Consider the following 20,699-nt stretch of genomic DNA (forward strand, 5'->3'; position numbering starts at 1 on the left):
GAACAAATATTGGGTTTAATTTTCGAAGTTGGGTTAAAATTCGAAAAGTTACAGGATTTTTAAAAATCCTGTTTTTTGGCTGAAATGTTTCCATTCAGGAAAATGCAAAAATACGGGTCCGCTTATTTCTGGGCCTGAACAATTTAAAATTTATCCAATCAATATCGGCGATAACCGTCTCACATCTCCGCGTTGTAAGACTGCACCCCAAATAGGTACATATATTTAAAATACTGTAGACATAAAAGTAAATGCATACATATTTTTTATGCATACAAATTTGTCGTTATCATTTCCATTCAGTGTTAAGTAAAGATATATTTAAAATACATCACAAGAGTTGACTCTGATTGAATGTTTAGTTTGCACAAAAAATTAAATGTTGAATTTTTTGTTTTAAAAACATGTTCATTTTTTTTAGGTTTGTCATGGTATATTGTGGCACAAAATGATATCAAAATGATATACACAAAACGACGATTTATTCATGCAAACAAAAATTTGAGAGGGACTAACAACTTGTTAGTAACAAGGCAAGGCAAAACCTATCCTATTTAGCGTGGTCTGTAAATAAGAATTTATTATTTTGTTCTATTCACTGGTGTTCAATTCATTGAACTCCGCTTCGTTTACATTTAGATTATACAAACTGCTGTATGGAGATGATAAGCCGAATATAATTTAACTAGTCAATGACTCGTCGAGTCGCTCCAGCAAATAATCTGGATAATGATAACCAGACAGCGCAGGTCGTTGCCCATGATGCACAACAGAAACGGGGTAAATTCACAAGAATTGTGGGATCTTACAATTTAGCGGTGAATAGCTCTTACATATAGCTTACTCGGCTACGTCAGAGTAGTACAGGGTGGTCCAAGAAGCTGTATAAAAGTTTAAGCCACCCCAGTTCAAAGCCGGGATAATAAAATTCCAATTTGAAGCCCAAATCGTGGAGAGCAACTCAGAAAATAGTTTTGTGATTTTTTTTGTAAACCTAATTTCAAAAGTGCTCCGACGGTGATCAGGTGAAGGACAGGTATGTACTAGTGAAGGGCTGTTCCAGTCGATTTTTCACGGGAAACGTTATAAAAAGAGCTTAAAGTATGTTGCCATGGAATGAATTTGCAATTAATTTATAGAGTGGTACCTGGTAGACATATGCAAGGTAAATCCAAGGGTCTAATATCATTGTTACCACTGAGAAACAACGCAATGCTAAACGCCCGAAAAAGCTGAAAATTTGGTTTATCTGACTTAACCAACCACCAAGATTCCTTATCCCAATGCAGCACGGTCCAATGGTTAGATTGCAATAAATCAACTATCCAGAGAACCATTAAAACTGATTTAGGAAATATTATAACAAACATGACCTACAGTGGGTCGACGCATTGAGAGAAATCAAACTTTTTTCCGCTTACTGCGGAGAAATCTCACCAGTGCGCAAAAACGGACAACGATAATTTTGGTTCTGCATTCGTAAAAAATCAAGACACATCAGGTTGGTTATCAGACATTGACCGATTGGATTATTTCGGATGTTTCTTCGTGGAATGACAATTTTTACATTTGACTATTTACGAATTTTCACATACTTTGGAACGTCTAAAATAATCAGTGGAAGAAAAACACCGTAGAAAAGTTCCTGGAAGTTTTTTTATCGGGTAAAAAGCGATATATTCTTAAAGATAAGAACAAGGACCATCACACCCAGCAAGTTTCGAACCCATAAAGTTCCGCCTGCGGGTTAGAAAAATTATGGAATATTTATACAGCTTCTTGGACCACCCTCTGTATTAATTCTTAATTTGTATCAGTAACGAGAAACACATCTAGTCAAAGTTCCATAAATGAATTAATATTTATTAATTCCATGTATGTGAGAGGGTAATAGCCTAAGTAATAGTGCTGAAATTCAGAATTCCTGACGGCAATTATGCTAGCAAACTCATTTTTCGAAGTTTCAAATGGTCAAAAATTATTAACCGTATACATATTTTAGCTCCGAAAGATAAAATGTATTGATTTCTATGTCTGCATATACAGGTACACAAATACACATCTGTTTGAATACAAATATCCCAACTATGTACATACTTTGGAACTTATCGTAAACATATCAAATATTAGGTACATAATAAGATCGATATAAAATGTGAGATTTATTGTGTGCAAAGAATTTAGCATGTTCTGCTACAAATTTGCTGGATTGCTTTATGTACCAAAATTATACGAACATACTTAAACAAAACAACGATCAATGCGTGGAAGCAGAAATTTAAGGGGCATTAATATTTCCTTCCGAATACAGACCTTAAACTACATAAACTTTAACTGATCGTGGGTAAGCTATAAAACTGCCCATTATTTTGACAATAATTTGAGTAAGTATTGCTTACTTGTGTGCCATGTGTCCACATACAATCTTAGAAATGGGGTTACTATTATAACCAAAAAGTAAACGCATATGCATGACTCTACCGCCATGGTTATGAATTTATCACCAACTGGTTATAAATTTATTAGCTCTGATGACAATTTAATACCAAGTCGGTGAAACTTTATAATTAGTCCGTGAGAATTGTAACAACTCGATTACAAATTTATAACCACGGCGGTGAAGTTACACACGTTTACTTTTTGGTTATAATCGTAACCTCATTTCTAAGAGTGTACATACATATATCGTGACTGATACCCAACAGCACATTGAATTGGTTCCATTGCAATTGTGAAAATGGAGATAACAAGGTGATAGTAACAAGTCAATGACTCGTCCCAACAAAATGTTGATACGGTATGATTAGTTGGCAGAGACGTCCGATGCCCGTGATGTGCAATATCGATCGCACAAATTTACAGAAAACGTGAAATCTTTCATTTTAGCAATTAAATAATATTGAGCTCTTTTCTGGCTTGCAATTATTGACTTTAAAATTGGTAATCAAGTAAGTATTTACCAATTGTTTTAGATTATACTTCAATTTTATAAATTATGATAAGATTATAAAACTGTTATTATCTTCCAGCATTTAATCACCTTGAATTGAACTATGGCGGACAGCCCAATTTATACTTCACTCCTTGGACAGGGAGCTTTTGGCATTGTACTAAAATCAATTCTTTCGTGTGAAGCTGAATCTGCAGTCAAATTTATTTTCCCTAATGACAACGATGAGCGTGTTAAGCTTCTTCGTGAATATACGGTAACCAAAGGATTAGAAAAACATGCAAATATTGTACAGATAATTGATATGGAAGAAGAAAGGCTCTACCGCCAAGATATCGAAGAAATTTTCCACAACCTACCAAAAACTGAACAAATTAAAACCCTAAAATCAACAATTACCAAAAAAACGAAAGGTTACAGCATACAATCAATCCGTATCAAGATGGAATTGTGTGGACAAACTCTTAGAAAATGGCTAAATGAAAGCCTTAATGGAAACGACTTGCACATCCAGATCAGACAAAACACCATGGTCCAAAATCTGATAACCGGCCTCAAATACTTACACGATAATAAAATTATTCATCGAGATTTAAAACCAGAAAACATTATGTTCTCCAAAGGACGTTATCAATTACCGGTAAAAATCGGTGATTTTGGACATTCTCGAAAAATTCATTCTGAGGAATCCAACACTGGAGGATTGCTTACGACCGGAGTGGGAACCAGGAGCTACATGGCGCCAGAGGTTCGTCATGGAAATTATAGCTACGCAGCAGACATTTATTCCCTGGGCTTAATTATTTGGGAAGTGGTTCAATTACTAGGAGATAAGAGAAATATTGATTTTGATAAACTAGTATATGATAAGAAAGAGGAATTAGTTGAGGATCACGTTATTATGATTGGGATTCGAAACATAATAATCAGTATGTCTAGAAGAACGGTGGAAGAGAGAATTGGATTGGAAGAAATAGATTTTTCTCCTTGGAATGATAATTTGTCTAAGATAATTGAGGATCAAGGTTGTAAGTTTCTATGGGATTGTATTTTAAATTCCAGCAAAGAATTCGTTGTCAGAACTAACACCCAGCTTAAATTGGCACTGGATAATGCAGTGCATGGTTGTGTGATTAGATTAAACGAAGCAGTATATACAGGCAGGTTTAGTTTGTTGGAGGATAAAATAAGCATTATTGGCCAAGGAAGTAGATCGCTGTTAAAATTTGGTGATGCCATGTCTTTAAATATCTACGGTGATGAGATAAGCATTAGTAATATAAAGATAAGTGTTGCCAAATATAAAGCTAAATATTGTCTTCGGTTAGATGGGTCCAGAAATGTAATTAAAGATGTTGAGTTTAGCAACGGTGAAGCTGAATATATGTTAATGGTTGCCGGGGATGATAATAAACTCGAAACCTTAGCAATTTCTGAGTCTTATGGAGGAATATATGTCACAGGACAGAACAACACAATCACTAAAATCCTGATGGACAACGTTAGAAGCATAGGAATTTTCATTGGTTACGGTTCCAGTGATACCAAAATTTCAGATATAACTTTGTCAAATGTTATACAAGGAATTATTGTCAATGGTTCAAAAGCTCACATTTCTAAGGTCAAACTAACCAAAGCATCCTTGGACACATCTTCTTTGTGGAACAAACCTCAAAGATATATTGGATTGGTAGTTTACGGATCAGATTTTAAGGTCGAGGATATTAATTGCTCAGATTATTCGAGAATAACAAATGATTGGGGAATGATTATTAACGGGGGCTCGGGGGAAATTACTGATTGTTTTGGTGGCTCGATTCGTATAGCTGGAAGTAATGTAAAACTAATAAACGTTAGTTGCGGGGAATTGCTCGAAATTGATAACGATGCTAAAGATGTCACATTAGTCAGCTGCTGTGGACAAAAATTAATGTCCATTATAAAACCGGTAATGATGAACAATCAATTTGAGCTCATTGTGATCCCACTTAGGATATAAACCTACCTTGTAGATTTATGAGTTTCAGTAATTAAAGTAATTTAGTCATAGTTACGTTTACATATCTGCTACAAATAAATAAATAAATATATAATATGTAGTTCTGTCATGACTTCTTTATTGTCCATTATTAGCTCGTCCTGCGGAACATGAGAGCTATTGAATTCCTCTTGTCCGTCTGTCTATCTGTTAATGAGTTTTTTTGCACAAACTGCCAGAATAAACGTTGGTTAACATGAACCACATAATTTCAAAATTTCAACCAAATCGGAGGGTTACACTTCACACCATCACATTGTAAGTAAGGGGCAAGCGAACCTGTGCCAGCCTAAATGTATAGTTCCACCACTGCTTATAAGCCGGGCTAAAAATAAATTATGTTTGCACAGTGATAAACTGGTACGCATTATTTTAGAAAGCTGAACTTTGTTAAAAAGAAAACTCGGATTTGGATTTAATTTAAAAATTTAATCCTTAAAAAGGTTTGGGTTCTTCGGAGTTCAGAGTTTTTGAGATTCCTAAATTCCATCAGCATCCCAAGAAGTTCAATCTTTTTAGCTGGAGTGAGAACTATTTACCCATTTTTTCTGTCTGGACATACTTATATTTATCCGTCGCCACCATAACAACAATTACATAATCCGGTTTATGTAAGTACACTTGAAATTTTCTCCACCTAAAAAAAGAAAAACATAAGGTTGACGTGTAAGTGGTTTATAACTGTAGAATATGAAATGAACCCTGATAATTTTTGAAGTGCAGGTACCTTCGTTATTTCGTAATCATTTAATCCAACTAAAATTTAGTATGGAGGTCGCCAAGCAGTTATTTTACGATGAAGTCACATTTCTAAAATTATCAACCCCAGTCGCAAGACTCACAACGATTATAAAATTTTATTAATATCTTAAACTGAACTTTGGCCTTGTCAGTTATTATTTTTCATTCTAAATACGCCAACTCAGGTTCCATACTGAAATAGAGTTTATTTAGTACACTTAAACCCTTGCCTGTGCCACCCTCAGTCATACCTCAACCAAACAATGCCCATTATTATGTTAACCCTTTTTGGGAACTGTAGACCTATCTATATTTATATGGCTGGCAGGAAACTAGGGTTGCCGCGGGTAACGGGTCGGGTACCCGTTACCCGCATACCCGCACGATTCTTGCGGGTACCCGTTATCTGCGGGTAGCGAGAACTACCCGCAAGGGTAACGGGTAGTTCAGTTTTTGGTTAATTTTCGACATAAATCAGTTCATAAGGAAAGTTAGCAGCAAATTAGTCCATTTACCAGCAAAACCGCCAATTTATTATTTATCTATTTCAAAATTTGCCATTTGCGAGCAACAAGCGTTTATAGCGAGGATGTGTTTTCGGAAGCCACAGAAGCCAACGGCAGCCTCAAATACTTTTCACATCCCGAAAATTCAGCGAAATGATTGTTTCTCAAGCATAATTTGCCTGCTCTAAAATATCAGTAATAATGTGACTTGTATTTGTATATATTTATGTAAGACTGGTGCGATTTTAATTTGTGCTTTGAAGGTGAAAAACCTGAATCCGATTGAAGGCAAAAATTTTATTTGCAGACAACTTTAAAGATAATAAAAACCTCATTTAAATCAAAATTTCAAAAAATCAAGCTATGAATTGAACCTCTTTTCCAGCTACGCCAAGATTGTCTAGCCTGTATATCAAAAAGTCAAGTCAAAAATTAGGAATCGCATGATACTTCCGTTGAATGTCCACTGTGAAGAAAAATATTTGCGGCAAAGTTCAATTTTTAAGTCAATGTTCTGCATCATTTTCCTCCATTGGACGAAAACCACGGTGGACTTTTAACTCTGACCCCAATAGTTTTCTTTAAACGGGCTATTCAACGGAAATATAAGTGATAATTCCTAATTTTTGGCTTGATTTTTTGACATACTTCGCTAAGAAACCCCGATGTAGTTTGAAAACGTTCCATTGTAAGTCAGAAAGTTTGGTTTCAGAAACAACTGGTGACATTTCCATAGCAAATTATGGCATTCGTTACTGGCATAGCATTATCCCAAACTACATATGTATCAACCCAAGTGAGCAAATAATTAATTAAATCAAATTTATTTTGAAGGTGGGTTAGGTTTTAACTTAATTCTCATAACGGGTAGCGGGTAACGGGTACCCGCACGGGTACCCGTGCGGGTACGGGTAGTTGTGCTGCGGGTAACGGGTAGCATTTTTGCTACCCGCGGCAACCCTACAGGAAACTAACATTTTATGTTGTGGATACTGATGAATCTGGAAATTTTCTGAATATTCAACCCAAGACACTCCTATTTATATGTAAAAGGAGGATAGACTTAAATTATTGTCTTCCCATTTTAGTCGTTCTTACACTCTCTTCATAAAATTACATGTCTGCAGCGTGCTTTATTTATTTCGTGCAGCAAGAAAGCCACCTTTTCGCGTATCCAAAAGTAAACTGTGTGCATAATTAGCAACGAGGAATAATTAGCTCAAAAAAACTTTAATTTGTTTTCGTCCACTGGGGTGAGTACATATTTATTTACTTGCTAGCTTATTTTTTCGCACAAACAGACATGCATATATTACACCCTTCTCATATACTTTTCATATGTATGTACTCCTCGTTTTCAACTTTCCATGAACCCAAAAGAGCTTTAGGGCGAGCAAGTCGACGTCAAAAGAAGGCGTCCAGGCACGACGTCCAAGAATTATGTTAGCTGAGCAGCCGAATTATCCTATTATTTAACACCCGTTTATTTGATTTTGGCGTTCAAATTATTCAATTCGTGCCAAGAATTTGGATAGTTGAATGACTTCAACGCCAAAATAAAATAAACGGGTGTTACATAATAGGATAATTCGGCTGCTCAGCTAACATAATTCTTGGACGTCGTGCCTGGACGCCTTCTTTTGACGTCGACTTGCTCGCCCTAAAGCTCTTTTGGGTTCATGGAAAGTTGAAAACAAGGAGTACAATTCTATAGTGTGAACATCAAAACGAGAGTCCATTTTTACCTGGAAGGCTTATGGTATGGCGGACAGGGGTCTCCTTTTAATGTTCGCATCATCTCCGCTTTTGGTTATACACTCTAAGAAACCCGGTAACTAAGTTATTACCAGGCGGAGTATCTATGTAACTCTATACCGAATGGTAATTTATTTATTATTGAGTGGTATAAAATTAGTTACCAACTGGTAATATTTTTAAATTTCGCGACCGGGGTTATTACCAGTTTGGTAACTAATTTTCTACCACTCAATAACAAAAATTAATTACTTTGCGGTAGACTCACATATGTAGATACTCCGGCTGGTAATAACTTAGTTAGTTACCGGGTTTCTGAGAGTGCACCTCTTTCAATAATTTTTCTTCATAGACGTATACAAACATGAAAAATTTTGGTGGGAAATGTATTACCAGTAAAATTCTATCTATCTGTATTTAGTTTTACACAAAACTGGAATATGACTCACGCAGCCATCAAATCGGGTAGTGTTAAAAATGGCAGTATTTGTTCCAACGGGTTCCAACCACCAAACTGGGATTGGACCGGAAATCATGAAGATCGAGTATTGAATCTCCTCGAAACAGGGTTCCAGCATGATTTGATTCTCCACCTCCGCCCAGAAGGGTTAAAAGTGCGTTTATTACCTATATAATTTAACTTGGCGATTTCTTATTTCTATTTCACACACATTTTTTGGCAGATTCCCGTCCACAAAATATTTCTTCAGGCCGGCTCTCCCGTCCTGAATGACAAGATTACTTACGGCGACCTTGGGCGAACTAATCATTGAAAATGTGGACAGTCACGTTTTCAGGTTGCTGCTCAAGGTAAAAATTATTAAACATGAAAAAGAGACAAAAGTGTACACTCTTAGAAATAGGGTTACCATTACATATAACCAAAAAGTAAACGTGTGTGACTCTATCGACGTGGCAATGAATTTGCCACCAACTGGTTATAAATTTATTAGCTCTGGTAACAATTTAATAATAAGTCGGTGAAACTTCATAATTAGTTGGGGACAATTGTAACCACTCAATGACAAATTCATAACCACGGCGGTAGAGTCACACACGTTTACTTTTTGGTTATGATCGTAACCCCGCACGGTGGTCTGGAATATTTAATTTCTTGGCCAAAACCTATTCTCACCGATTCGAAAACAAATTATCCTGTTCAGTACCTTTGACATAGATGTTCAATTGTGGAAAGTTTCATTTGAATAGTTCAAGTGGGTATGGCGTGGCGTATGCCTAAACTTGGGTTATAACATTGGGCTAAATGGGGAAAACTTCAAGTTGAAAATCCTGTCTAGTCCTGTGGTGTTTCGAGAAACCGTGAATACATTATTAATCCCCCATATCTCATCTACTAAAACTGCTGCAACCTGCTGCAACCATCGCACATATCAAAAGAAATTTGAGTTTATGTTAAGGAAAATTGCATATGAAAAATATCTAGAGTGCTGTCATCATAGCTATGTGTGAAATTTTAGAGTGTTCCAAATAAAACAATTATTTCCAAATATGTTAAACACTGTTTGGGGAAGGGAGCATTGCAAAACAAACCCCTCTAAAAAATTTATTACGGTGAGGGGAATTTTATAAAGCGGTGGCCCCTTGAGGAGTCATAACGAAGTTTTTACTTTTGGGTCTATTTTCACTATTAATGATGTCAGAGGACAGAAATAGTTAATAAAATAACCCAATATTGTTATTTGATAAAATTACGTCTCCCAATGCATCGAAACAAAATTTTCAAATTTTTATTTTGACCACACCCCCTGGCCGTGGGTATGCCGATAATGTTCCAATGTTAGTCAGAGTTATATAGAGTTAGATGAGACCTTTCTAATGACACCCCACTTGATGGTGTAACGTGAGAAAATAATTATTGGCCTTTGACCGAACCCCAAGAGGGGGTGGTTTTCAATAAATGTTGCATAATTTTCATTCCTTGAAACTTTATACTTCAATTTCCAAAAGCAGAATTAGAAAAAAACTCGATTGTTCGAAAGATACAGGTTTTGGCACGAAAATAAGCTAATCCAGACCAGTGTGCCCCGTTTCTAAGAGTGTATGTCAAGTTAAATATTTGAGCTAACGGTTTTTTTTACCTTACTCCAGTTTTTATACACCGGAAAGTCTGAGGTACAAATGGGCGATGCACTGCAACTAATGAAATTAGCGACGGATTATCAAGTAAACGGTTTAAGAGACGCTTGTGCCGCCGTCCTGAAGGACGACTTGACCTTGGAAAATGTACTTTCTTTATTTCAAAGTGGAATGGAATGCGCTCACAGCGAATTTATCCAGTCAACTCTCAAATTCATTTGCAAGTAAGAATGGCCTTGTCAAATGCAAATTTGGCAAAATTATTCTTAAGTATTTATTTTCCCACGAATCACAGAAATGCACGAAAGGTTTTGCCATCCAGCGAATTTTCCACGCTACGACTGTTTGATCGAAATTATTCAACAGGATTCTCTCATTGTGAAGGACGAGCTGGAAGTCTTTGAAGCCGTGTACCGGTGAGAGGATGCATAATTACCTAATTAATCCATACCTACAGGCTACACTCTAAATAAAAATAACTAAAATTTACTCAAGTTTGAGTAAAAAAAAGAGGACGACACAACCGAAAGGTAAAACTTGTTCAACAATTTGCAAAATTTACGTACCCGTTGACAACTTTGGCCAATTTTTACCAATTGTTGAGTAGATTTTCCTTTTGGTTGTGTCCTCCTCTTTTTTAACTCAACTTTGAGTAAATTTTGCTCAACTTTGAGTAAATTTTACTCAACTTTGAGTAAATTTTACTCAACTTTGAGTAAATTTTACTCATTTTTATTTTGAGGGTATTAATATTACGCTAATTATCTATAATGAATACATATCTCAAAATAAATATGTAGCTGGGGCCTAGCCGAATGCACCAGACAATCTCTGGATCCCGGAAACTGCGAACATCTCCGGAAATGTCTATCCAAACCGCTGAATTACATCCGATTTCCGTTAATGGATCCTACCCAATTTGTATTAACGGTTAAGCCAAAGAATCTTCTCGAAATGGGTGACACCCTCGACCTAATGACATTTTTCCTATCTCCGCCAGGTGACAGGTAGCCAAGTTAAAATTCGTAGATACCCGTTAAAAAATAATCGACATAAATTTAAAAACTAAAAAAATCCTTGCTATCCTGGAAATATGCCCCCAACTGGAAAACTCGTTTCATACCCTCGCCAATACAAGAATCTCAGTGGTTCGGGAGTCCTACTCACTAGAAACGTTACAGGAGGCAACAGACAAACGATTTATCATGGACCTTCCTCGGAAACTATCATGTCAGTTAAAAAATAACAAGTATTCCTCCACTTTTTAGAGAATACGTCAAATGTTTCAATATTTTTCAATAATCACTTATAGGATTCGTACCAACGAGAAAGTATTGCTCAAGTCTATTTCTATCCCCAAAGCGATTTTTGCCCAGTGTGGGTCAATTGATTATTATTGCTACCATTTGATCAAAGTTGATATCACCGCCACTGTTCAAGACGAACCTGCATCCATACTTAATCATGCCAGAAATGAGGACGTGGATTTTATACGTATTTTTCTCAACCCTCCGTACCAAATTGATGCGGAGGTCAAACTTACCGTCTCACTTTCCCGTCAGATCAAGTACCAAGTTCGAGCCAATCAGTTCCAATCAAGATATAGTTCGAATGAAATGCATACGCGCCACGTGGACGGATATGTTAAAATAGTTTCAAATTATGGAGACTTTGTCGATACACCATGCACGACAGAATTTGGTGTTGAAATAGAAATTAAACGAAGGGACGAGGATAATCTCCCTTTGAATTATGGTTTTCTTGAGAAGCTGGAGTTTGAAGTTGTTTAATAATATCAGTAGTTTTCCTATGGAGAGGGAATCAGGCGTACTTTTATAAAATATTAAATACTTCAATTTAAAACGTTTCATGAAAAAAACAGAGTGGTTTAAATGTCAGGTTACAATGTAAATTTTTGTTGGTAATTTTTTTCGGTAATTGGTAAAACTAATTTCGCTCAAAAGATTTGGTAAATCGGTAAAAAAAAATGGTAAATTTTGCTTGGTAATTTTTGTGTACATTTTTTAAAGCTAGCAGCATTTTAATTATGGTAAAAAATTGGTAAAGTGGTAAAATTGTTTCGTCAATTTTCTTGGTAAAAATTTTCGGTAGTATTAATAAAAAAATTCATTAAAATTGCCAAAATTTCCGATAAATTAGTAAAACCTAAAAAAACCCAATAAAACTCTCCCCCCTAAACTAAAATTTTTTAATTGGAAAAATTTAATTTCCATTAGTTCCGGATTTAGGGTTGAGGTTATTATTAACTTTTATCAAAACTTATGGAATACTGATGATAAAATTCTTATATTGCATTTCAGTAGCAAAATTTTGGTAACTAATGGAGATTTGCGAAGTTTTCCCATTGAAAACCTTTCCATTGTAACCTGACATTTAAACCACCCTGTATAAGTGCTGTGTACATTTCTTATCTAAATTTAATTAAAATTTGGAATAATTATGTCCTATGTTACAATTTATGAGAATCAGGGTATTCCGACCTGGGTTTTAATGGGTTGGGTTTTATTGGGTTTTAATGGGTTTTAATGGGTTGTAAATGAATAAAACCCACTGGGTTTTACCATGTTAAGTGGGTTTTATTTGGGTTTTAATGGGTTTTATTGGGTTTTAATTGAGTTTTACCTTAAAACTACATTCTAAAAGTTAAATACATCTCCTATACGTTAGAAGACGTTATCTCAATTCATTCTTAAGCAGTTTATTTTATTACTATTCTAATGTATGAAAATTCGGAACAAATCAACAATTGACTCCATCCTTTAGCATCACAGATTTCAAGTGTTATAAAACAAAAATAATTTCCGAATAGATACAAATTCCTAATTATTTTTGTTAAGTTATTACTTAAAACTAATAAAACCCATTAAAACCCATTTAAACCCAATAAAACCCAATAAAACCCATTAAAACCCATTTAAACCCAATAAAACCCAATAAAACCCATTAAAACCCAAATAAAACCCAATTAACATGGTAAAACCCATTAAAACCCATGGGTTTTATAATTTTTGATTAAAACCCTGGGGTTTTCCGAACCCTGATGAGAATCATACATGTTCAAGAAATTTTCTTCATTCAAAATTCATTAATTTAAAAATTTGGAAAAAATCATTCGTTCATTTAAAATTAAAAGAATATTCATTCAATATTCAACTACTTACATAAGTATTCATTGTTCATATGCATTATTCATTTTACCAAACCGCATTACTTATTGTACGGATTTCTTACTTTGCGTTCAGCTTATGTAGGAGGAAAGGTGAATTTTAAAAAAAGCAAGCATTCATTCTCTCATTAAATGAACTAAATGGATATTCATTGATTTAATTAATATATACTTCAAAAAATTGAATAAAATACTTATTAATTCATTCGTGTATGCATATTTTTTTTAATTTAATTAAATTTAAAATGACAATGGTGTATTATATCTTTAACTTCAAATTACGAAATAGAGTACACAAATTAATTTCCCTACTGTTAAATGTGTACATATAATTTTTTACCAACAATATTTGTGTTTATTGAGCAATGTACTTTTTTAGCAATTAAATTACGTAATTAATGACAGCAAACTAACACAATTGTATTTAACTTTCCATTGATTCTTACATTGTTCAAAAACTCGCAATGGAGCCGAAACAATGGTCGAAAAATTTGTTCAGACTCAATTTAATTAATTGTTCCCAGTCTCCCACTTTACATTTCTTCTTCGCTCCATGACGACCTACATGACCTTGTTGCTCTGCTGCACTTTGCTCCACAAATTTTCGGGAGGATTCCACCACAAGTTTTCACAACCAGATCATGGGCATAGCAGTAGTAGTCGCCAGATTGAGATATCTAATTCGTAAAATATTAACTAATTAAACTTAAGTTATCCGTAGTATATAATTTTAATAAATATTGAATTTATTTATGTAAATGAGCCAATTATATTTCGGAAGATGAGAATGAAACTAATCGAATTTTGAAAATCCAATTAGGTAGTTATCAGAGCGAAAGATCGTCGGTTAGATTCCGGCCAAGGCCACAATTTTTCCTCATACTTGGTTTAATTGGCTTTTCATAATTCAATGAATTTCATTGTCATCTTCCCAAATAAAATGTAAATGTCAACATTTGCTACTTAAGCAGCACTGCACGACGGATTGGCGAGGTTTGGCTCAAGTCACCACCCGTCACATCATGGGGCGACTGGGGGGAGCAAAGTTTTTGCCCACGTGCCGCATACGCGTGGGGAATTCGCGTGAAATATGAGCCATTGTCATTTTGGGGTGACGATAACTCCGCTATTAATGGGCTCGGCCTCAACTGTATTTTCCGTAAGAATTTTAGAACTTTTTATTTAAATGAGGCAAAGTGAAAAACAATTACACGTGTATAAAGGGTGGTTTAAATGTCACGCTACCAAGGACTTTTTTAAATGAAAAAGTCCCTAAATCTCCATTAGTTACAAGATTTGAGATTGAGATTTTTTTAATTCTTATCAAAACTGATCACAAAATTCATAAAATGCTGAATTTCAAAGACAAAATTTCGGTAACTAATGAAAGTTTACGAACTTTGCCCATGTAGAATTTTCCATTGTAGCGTGACATTTTAACCACCCTGTTCATAAGGAATTATGGTCGGTATTTGATAATTTGACCATTCTTTGTATTCCTTTATCAAAAAAAGGTATAATTATAATATATCGACCATAACATGCACATTTTCTTAGCTGATGGCAATCTCGACGGGACAAATCCATCCAGCAACGTTGGTGACTTTGGAAAGTGGCTGGAATGCATCTGCCCTTCTCAATCGGACCGTGTTGTCGGGGTAGGAATTTGCCGGCAACCCCCACAAGGGGAGGACGACGACATTTCCGCGTACGGATTTTACATCATTTGCAGGGACAGCGGAGAGAAAGTTTGCGTTGATGAAAAACGGATTCGCAAGTCTTGTTACTGGATGGCATTTCGGAATCAGTACCGGGGCATTTGCGGAATTCACACACAAGTCCAGGGCGACCAGGGGTGTAAGTACACTCTAGGAAACCCGGTAACTAAGTTATTTCCAGCTATGTGACTGTTACCGCGTGGTAATTAATTTATTATTGATTGGTAGAACATTAGTTACCAACTGGTAATAAAGATTTTCAAATTTCGCGTCCGGGGTTATTACCGGTTTGATAACAAATGTCTATTTACCACTCAATAATAAATAAATTACCATTCGGTAAAGTCACATATGTAGATACTGCGTTTGGTAATAACTTAGTTACCGCGTTTCTTAGAGTGTGTGGCAATAATCAAGCGCGTTTGTAATTAAGTAAACCATGACATTTTTTACTGATGAAGATTTGTATTTTTTAACTAGTTGAAGACGACACTGGGCTCAATAATGTTAACATTAAATGCTGCTGGTGACAAAACTTTAAAATATCACCGATTTTTTCAACAAAATATTTCCACAAATAATATCATTTCTGTTTATTACCCCTTGTAAAAATTTAAACATCTAAATTATGTTGTTTAAAATAAAATCAATAACTGACCCGTTTTATAAATTTAAAAAAATGCAAATCTGAGCTTTACACACTCTAAGCAGAAATAAGTAAAATCTACTAAAGGTTGAGTAACGAAGAGGATGAGAGGGTTTTATCTATTTAATAAAAGGACTGGAAATTCACTTTTGAACTCTTGATGTGGCTTGTCTATTTTTACGTGTTGAAAAATTATTCGTCTCTACAAACCCACTTCGTGTCTCTTGGTTCTTAGATTTAATCAAGGTAAGTTTTCTCCGTTGTTAACTTATACATTTACAGGACTTCTGGATAAGCATAAATATTTAAGATGCCTCTTATTGCTTCACGCATTGGTTAGGTTCATCTACCACGCAAGGAACTACATGTGTATGGACGCACTGAAAATATGGTTTAAAAGAAAATGAATTGAATAAATAAATATTTTATTTTATTTTAGCACATTACAAAACTTATTAATTACATAAATTCTTTACAAAAGCACTTTAGCACTTTGCAAATTAATTCCTTTTGTAATCTCCGTCGTTAAACTAATACATAGACCTATGAAGCTCATCGTCTGATGCTATATCTTATTCGACGTGTTTTAAGTTTGTGTAATATTCAAAGCTATCGAATAAGTTTAAAGCTGCTTATTCAGTTATCTAATGTCGAACTGATTTACGAAATACAGACAACACGGGAACATTAGGCTTGGGTGGGGTTAAACAGCAAAAAAAATTATATATTTATTTAGCAGCCGTTAGTTTAGTTTCGTAAATTTTCGGTTCTTTAAGTTTATTAGCAATTACGAAATAACGCTACTCGTATATGTATACAGAGGATCACAGATCGTATTTGCACAGGTTTTAAAATTGATCTCAAACCTTCAGTCGGCGTCGATGAATTTGTTTCTTTTGTTCAATGCGTTCCTTAGACCTTTGGCTAGCCAGCCTATGTCGCCGTTTTCACGAATTCATTAGTTTTCCTATGTTTTGGAGGGCAATCTTCTTCAACTCCTCTTGAAGATTTTTCCGAAACACCAAAAAAAACTTGAGCTCATCTGACATGAGGCTATGGTTTTAGTAGTCTAACCCCATTAAAAATCTAAAGTAGTGGCATCAGGACTTGTCACAGGTATCTGGGAATTAAGAATAATTGAAATCCCAAACTTTCGTTTTAACCCGGCTGCAAAATGGGTCGTTTTCCCAGAGATTTTCGTGGTGAAGTTTGTTTTCGCGTGAACTTTGGCCCTTTTTTGACTTGTTTTTGAAGTTTGTTGTTGATGGCGCAATTCGCATGCAGCTGACATATTTTAACAACTTTTCCAATTTAAGTTTGGGTCAGAAGATTTTCTCGCCTTGTCAGGGCGTCGATTTTGCGAAAAACGGTACGCGAAAACTTTTTTGGGGGCTGTAACTTTATTGGGGATGCCACTCCCGCTAATTTAGATATTGATCTAATTAAAGCGGAATTAAGTTCACGATATGTTGACGAACGAGCAACACTGCATGCGGATATGTTCAGTTTCTCCACAATTTTCATTTGTGACAATCTTCCTTCGGAAAAGTGGGATACAAGATGGTCGACTTCGGTCGGTCATTACTTGGTCATTTTTTGACCGATTTTTGTCAACTAAACGTCTAATTCACTCCAAACAACTATGTTTTGAGAGTAAAATTGCGGAAGTAAAAAAAAACCTAATCCGTCCACGAGTTTGGTCAGTTTTCTCACTGTGCAAATAGGATCTGTGACCCTGTATATCCTTAGTTTACATACATGCTTCAAAGTTTCGTACATATGATGGTTTGGACTGTACCAGGAGCAATTACGATAAATTCCTTATTAGCTCACCCTGCGTAGCACGGGAGCTATTGAATTCCTCTTGTCCGTCTGTCCGTCTGTCTGTTAACGACCTTTTTCTATCAATTGATGCAAATTAAAATGTACCAGGTCCATTTTTTAATAAATTAATAGCACCGTTGGTATCTAACAATCACTAACACAAAATGATGCGAAATAATTGGTTGACACGATCTACTGCGCACCAATAGTGCAGAATTTCCGGGAGAAAGAGTCATACAATTTTGACAAAGTTTTCAAAATTTAAGATGGACCATTGGCACACATGCTGCAAAGGTGGTGCATACTACTTCGCCCTACTCATCTTTTCTCCGTTTATTTTGCCCCCTTAGTGCAAGAGTATATAAAAATTATGATCTCTTTTGTCGGCTTATTCTGCACCTTTGGTGCAAAGTTGTCTAAATCATTATGAACCTTATTTTGTCGCATTAGTGTACACTATTGATGCAAAAAAATCTTAAAATTCTACACCTACATATTCCGATTATTATGCACCATTGGAACCAAATTATAGAGTTTTATACTTATTTTGTGCACTTATTCGGCACCATTGGTGCAAATTTATATACATCCTAATTTATATTACAGGGTGAGCTACTTCTAACGTTACTACGGTTTATTCTAGGTGAAATTAATTAAAAGTTAACATAATATTGTTTCAAGTAGGGCATGCAATACCGGTATTCGAGTACCGGTATTCACCGGTATTACCGAATACCGGTATTGACAACCTCAATACCGGTATTTAATTTATAAATTTGACATATTGATACCATCTTTCAATCAAGCAAATTCCACTTGTTCAATGCAAAAGTTTAAATTTTTGACAGATAACAATTATATACAAATTTATCGCTCACATCCGACATATGTTCAACTTGTTTTTGAATATTCTAGAACAATTGCGGACACTTTCCAAAGTTTAAAAGATTTCTGAAGATAAATTTTAAAACCTGACACCTCAAATAAAATATCGAATATGCATGTAAGACTTTTAGGGAAGATTGGCGTATAGAAAATTTTAAATAGTTTAAAGCTTAAGCGATTCAGATAAAGCGTTTTACGTATATGCGACTTGTAAAATACCGCATATCTTGAGAAACCGTAAATTCAAAACTTTAAATAGCCGAATCATCATTGTGTAGAAGATACAAACCAAAAGAATGCTTCACTGGTACCGCAATTTGATAAATTGACGCATTCAACTAAAAACTCAACTAAAATTATACGACACCATGAGCAGTTTTTAAATTTACGGAAAATATTTCTCGCATTTATGAAAAATAGGTGTTAAAACTCAGTAATTCAAACCTGATTTAATCTTTCCACACCCCCTGCTACACCCACAATTTTTTTAATGACCTTAGAGTCAAATTTTTCCACTCCCGTAAGTTGTTTGATTTAATAATTTTGAATCAAATTCGCGAAGAAGTGTTTTTAAGAACGATGCAATATTTTCATTTTTAGAACTTGTGACCTTGATTTCATGTCACCTAGGTCAAATTTAAAAAATTTGAAATTATATATTGTAGCCAAAGGTCAAATGTTCCAAAAGCATATTTTATTTTTAAAATCGGCGTGGAATTGCAAAAATGGCTAACAATCAAAGTTCCAATGCTTATAAGCATGGGCGCCATCCGCCATCCGCCCATTTGGCATCCATGGGCGGATGCCAAATGTTTCAACAAAATTGAATAGGAAAATGCTGCGGTTTTAATAGATGAACCATAGGAGCAATGCTTGCACAAAATTCATTTTCGGGTCATGTTAGAATTTTAAAGGTTTGGGAAATTTTCGCTCAAGGATAAGCGCACATACTTATGTATGTACATATGTAAAAAAAATTGATGAGTTTATGACATTGATCAGGTCAACATGATCCTCGGGAACATAGTCAGCATATCGGATAATTCAGTAAAAAATTTGAACCGGACATAATTGTTTGACAATGCGAGAAGCTTGGAACCTCCATAATTTCAGGTCTAATTTTGCATTACTAATTTTGTGTTTGACTGAACTATCTTTAAACTTGTATGCTTATTTTTGTAATATATGATTTCGCATCAGCATTTAATACCTTGCAGATTTTTTAACTATGTATTGTCTTCTGTAATAATTTTCATAGGTGAATACATATTTAACATATAGTGTCGGTAATACCGGTATTACCGAAGGTCCCAATACCGAAAATACCGAATACCGGTTTTGGAAAACAGTACCGGTATTGCATGCTCTAGTTTCAAGCGTTTCAAGAATAATCATTTTTAGATCAAGATATAAAATGTGGCCCACGAATTAAACATTCCTGCACTACTTAAGCTTAACCATTATTTTATCAATTTCGGTAGTGCGGCAAATACTGAGGCAATCTCAAGTTATCGCGATCTGTTGGTTAATTTAGGTGCTTGTGATTTACAAATATTTTATTCTTGGGATTATGATAACCAATTGACTTTCATCGATTTAAACTTGATATCAGCTACTGTCTTCATGCCAAAGTATGAACACCTTCAATTATTAGCTCACCCTGCGTAGCATGAGAGCTATTGAATTCCTCTTGTCCGTCTGTCTGTCTGTCTGTCCGTCTGTTAACGGTGGTTTTGCATCAATCGATGCTAATTAAAAATCCCCATGTCCATTATTGACCAACTTAATCCCTCCATCGGTATCTAACAATCCGTACGGAAATGGTGAGAATCAATTGGGAAAATTGAAGGAGGAAGGATTACAATTTTGTAATAAGTTGGACCGTTTGTATCGAATAATCGGTTATCCAAAATGATGCGAAACAATTGGGAGAATCGATACAAAATGTGCCAAAAGTGAAGTATAAGTGGAAAAAATACTTACGAAAATTTGATACCACTATTTCATGGATTCGTAGCAAAAATTAAAATTATGTCAAAATTAGATATATGTATAATTTGTCGCCTTATTCTACACTATTTGTGCAAATTATATGATTATCAGATATCAATTCATGCCGATTATTCTACATCAATGGTGCAAGATTATATAACAATTACACACTTATTTTATGGGCTTATTTAGCACCGATAGTAACACTTGATGCAACTTTCCCCCATTCCATATTATCCAGCAGCAGCAGAAAAGCAACAACAACAACAGCGACAACGACGACAATAGTGCTACCAAGTCTTTCTCTAAACGGGAAGATAGTTCTATAGAGAGTTGAGATCGAGAGAGACAGAGAAGAAA

General features: G+C 35.1%; 1 protein-coding gene and 1 long non-coding RNA gene across 3 annotated transcripts; both read left to right on the forward strand.

The window, feature by feature from the left end:
• Positions 1-743: 743 nt before the first annotated feature.
• On the forward strand, positions 744-5,043 carry LOC118437851. The gene is made up of 2 exons (XM_035857238.1): positions 744-2,948; positions 3,030-5,043. Exon 2 carries the CDS (start codon positions 3,054-3,056, stop codon positions 4,947-4,949), a length of 1,896 nt encoding a protein of 631 aa, XP_035713131.1. The 5' UTR covers positions 744-2,948; positions 3,030-3,053; the 3' UTR covers positions 4,950-5,043.
• A 2,130-nt stretch (positions 5,044-7,173) lies between these two features.
• LOC118437789 lies at positions 7,174-12,056 on the forward strand. Of its 2 annotated transcripts, XR_004836356.1 has the most exons (8): positions 7,174-7,488; positions 8,412-8,604; positions 8,674-8,800; positions 10,100-10,311; positions 10,383-10,503; positions 10,888-11,094; positions 11,226-11,317; positions 11,400-12,056. It is a non-coding gene; the product is annotated as an uncharacterized LOC118437789 (long non-coding RNA). The 2 variants fall into 2 exon arrangements; XR_004836355.1 differs by lacking the exon at positions 7,174-7,488 and having other exon boundaries at positions 8,318-8,604; positions 10,888-11,317.
• The last annotated feature ends 8,643 nt before the right edge of the window (positions 12,057-20,699 follow it).

This window comes from Folsomia candida, unplaced genomic scaffold (genome assembly GCF_002217175.1).
Source record: "Folsomia candida strain VU population unplaced genomic scaffold, ASM221717v1 Fcan01_Sc016, whole genome shotgun sequence".
NCBI lineage: Eukaryota > Metazoa > Arthropoda > Collembola > Entomobryomorpha > Isotomidae > Folsomia > Folsomia candida.

What these genes read in the sequence shown, in the direction of transcription:
- LOC118437851 (XM_035857238.1), top strand. Translation starts at nt 3,054, where the DNA reads ATGGCGGACAGCCCAATTTATACTTCACTCCTTGGACAGGGAGCTTTT.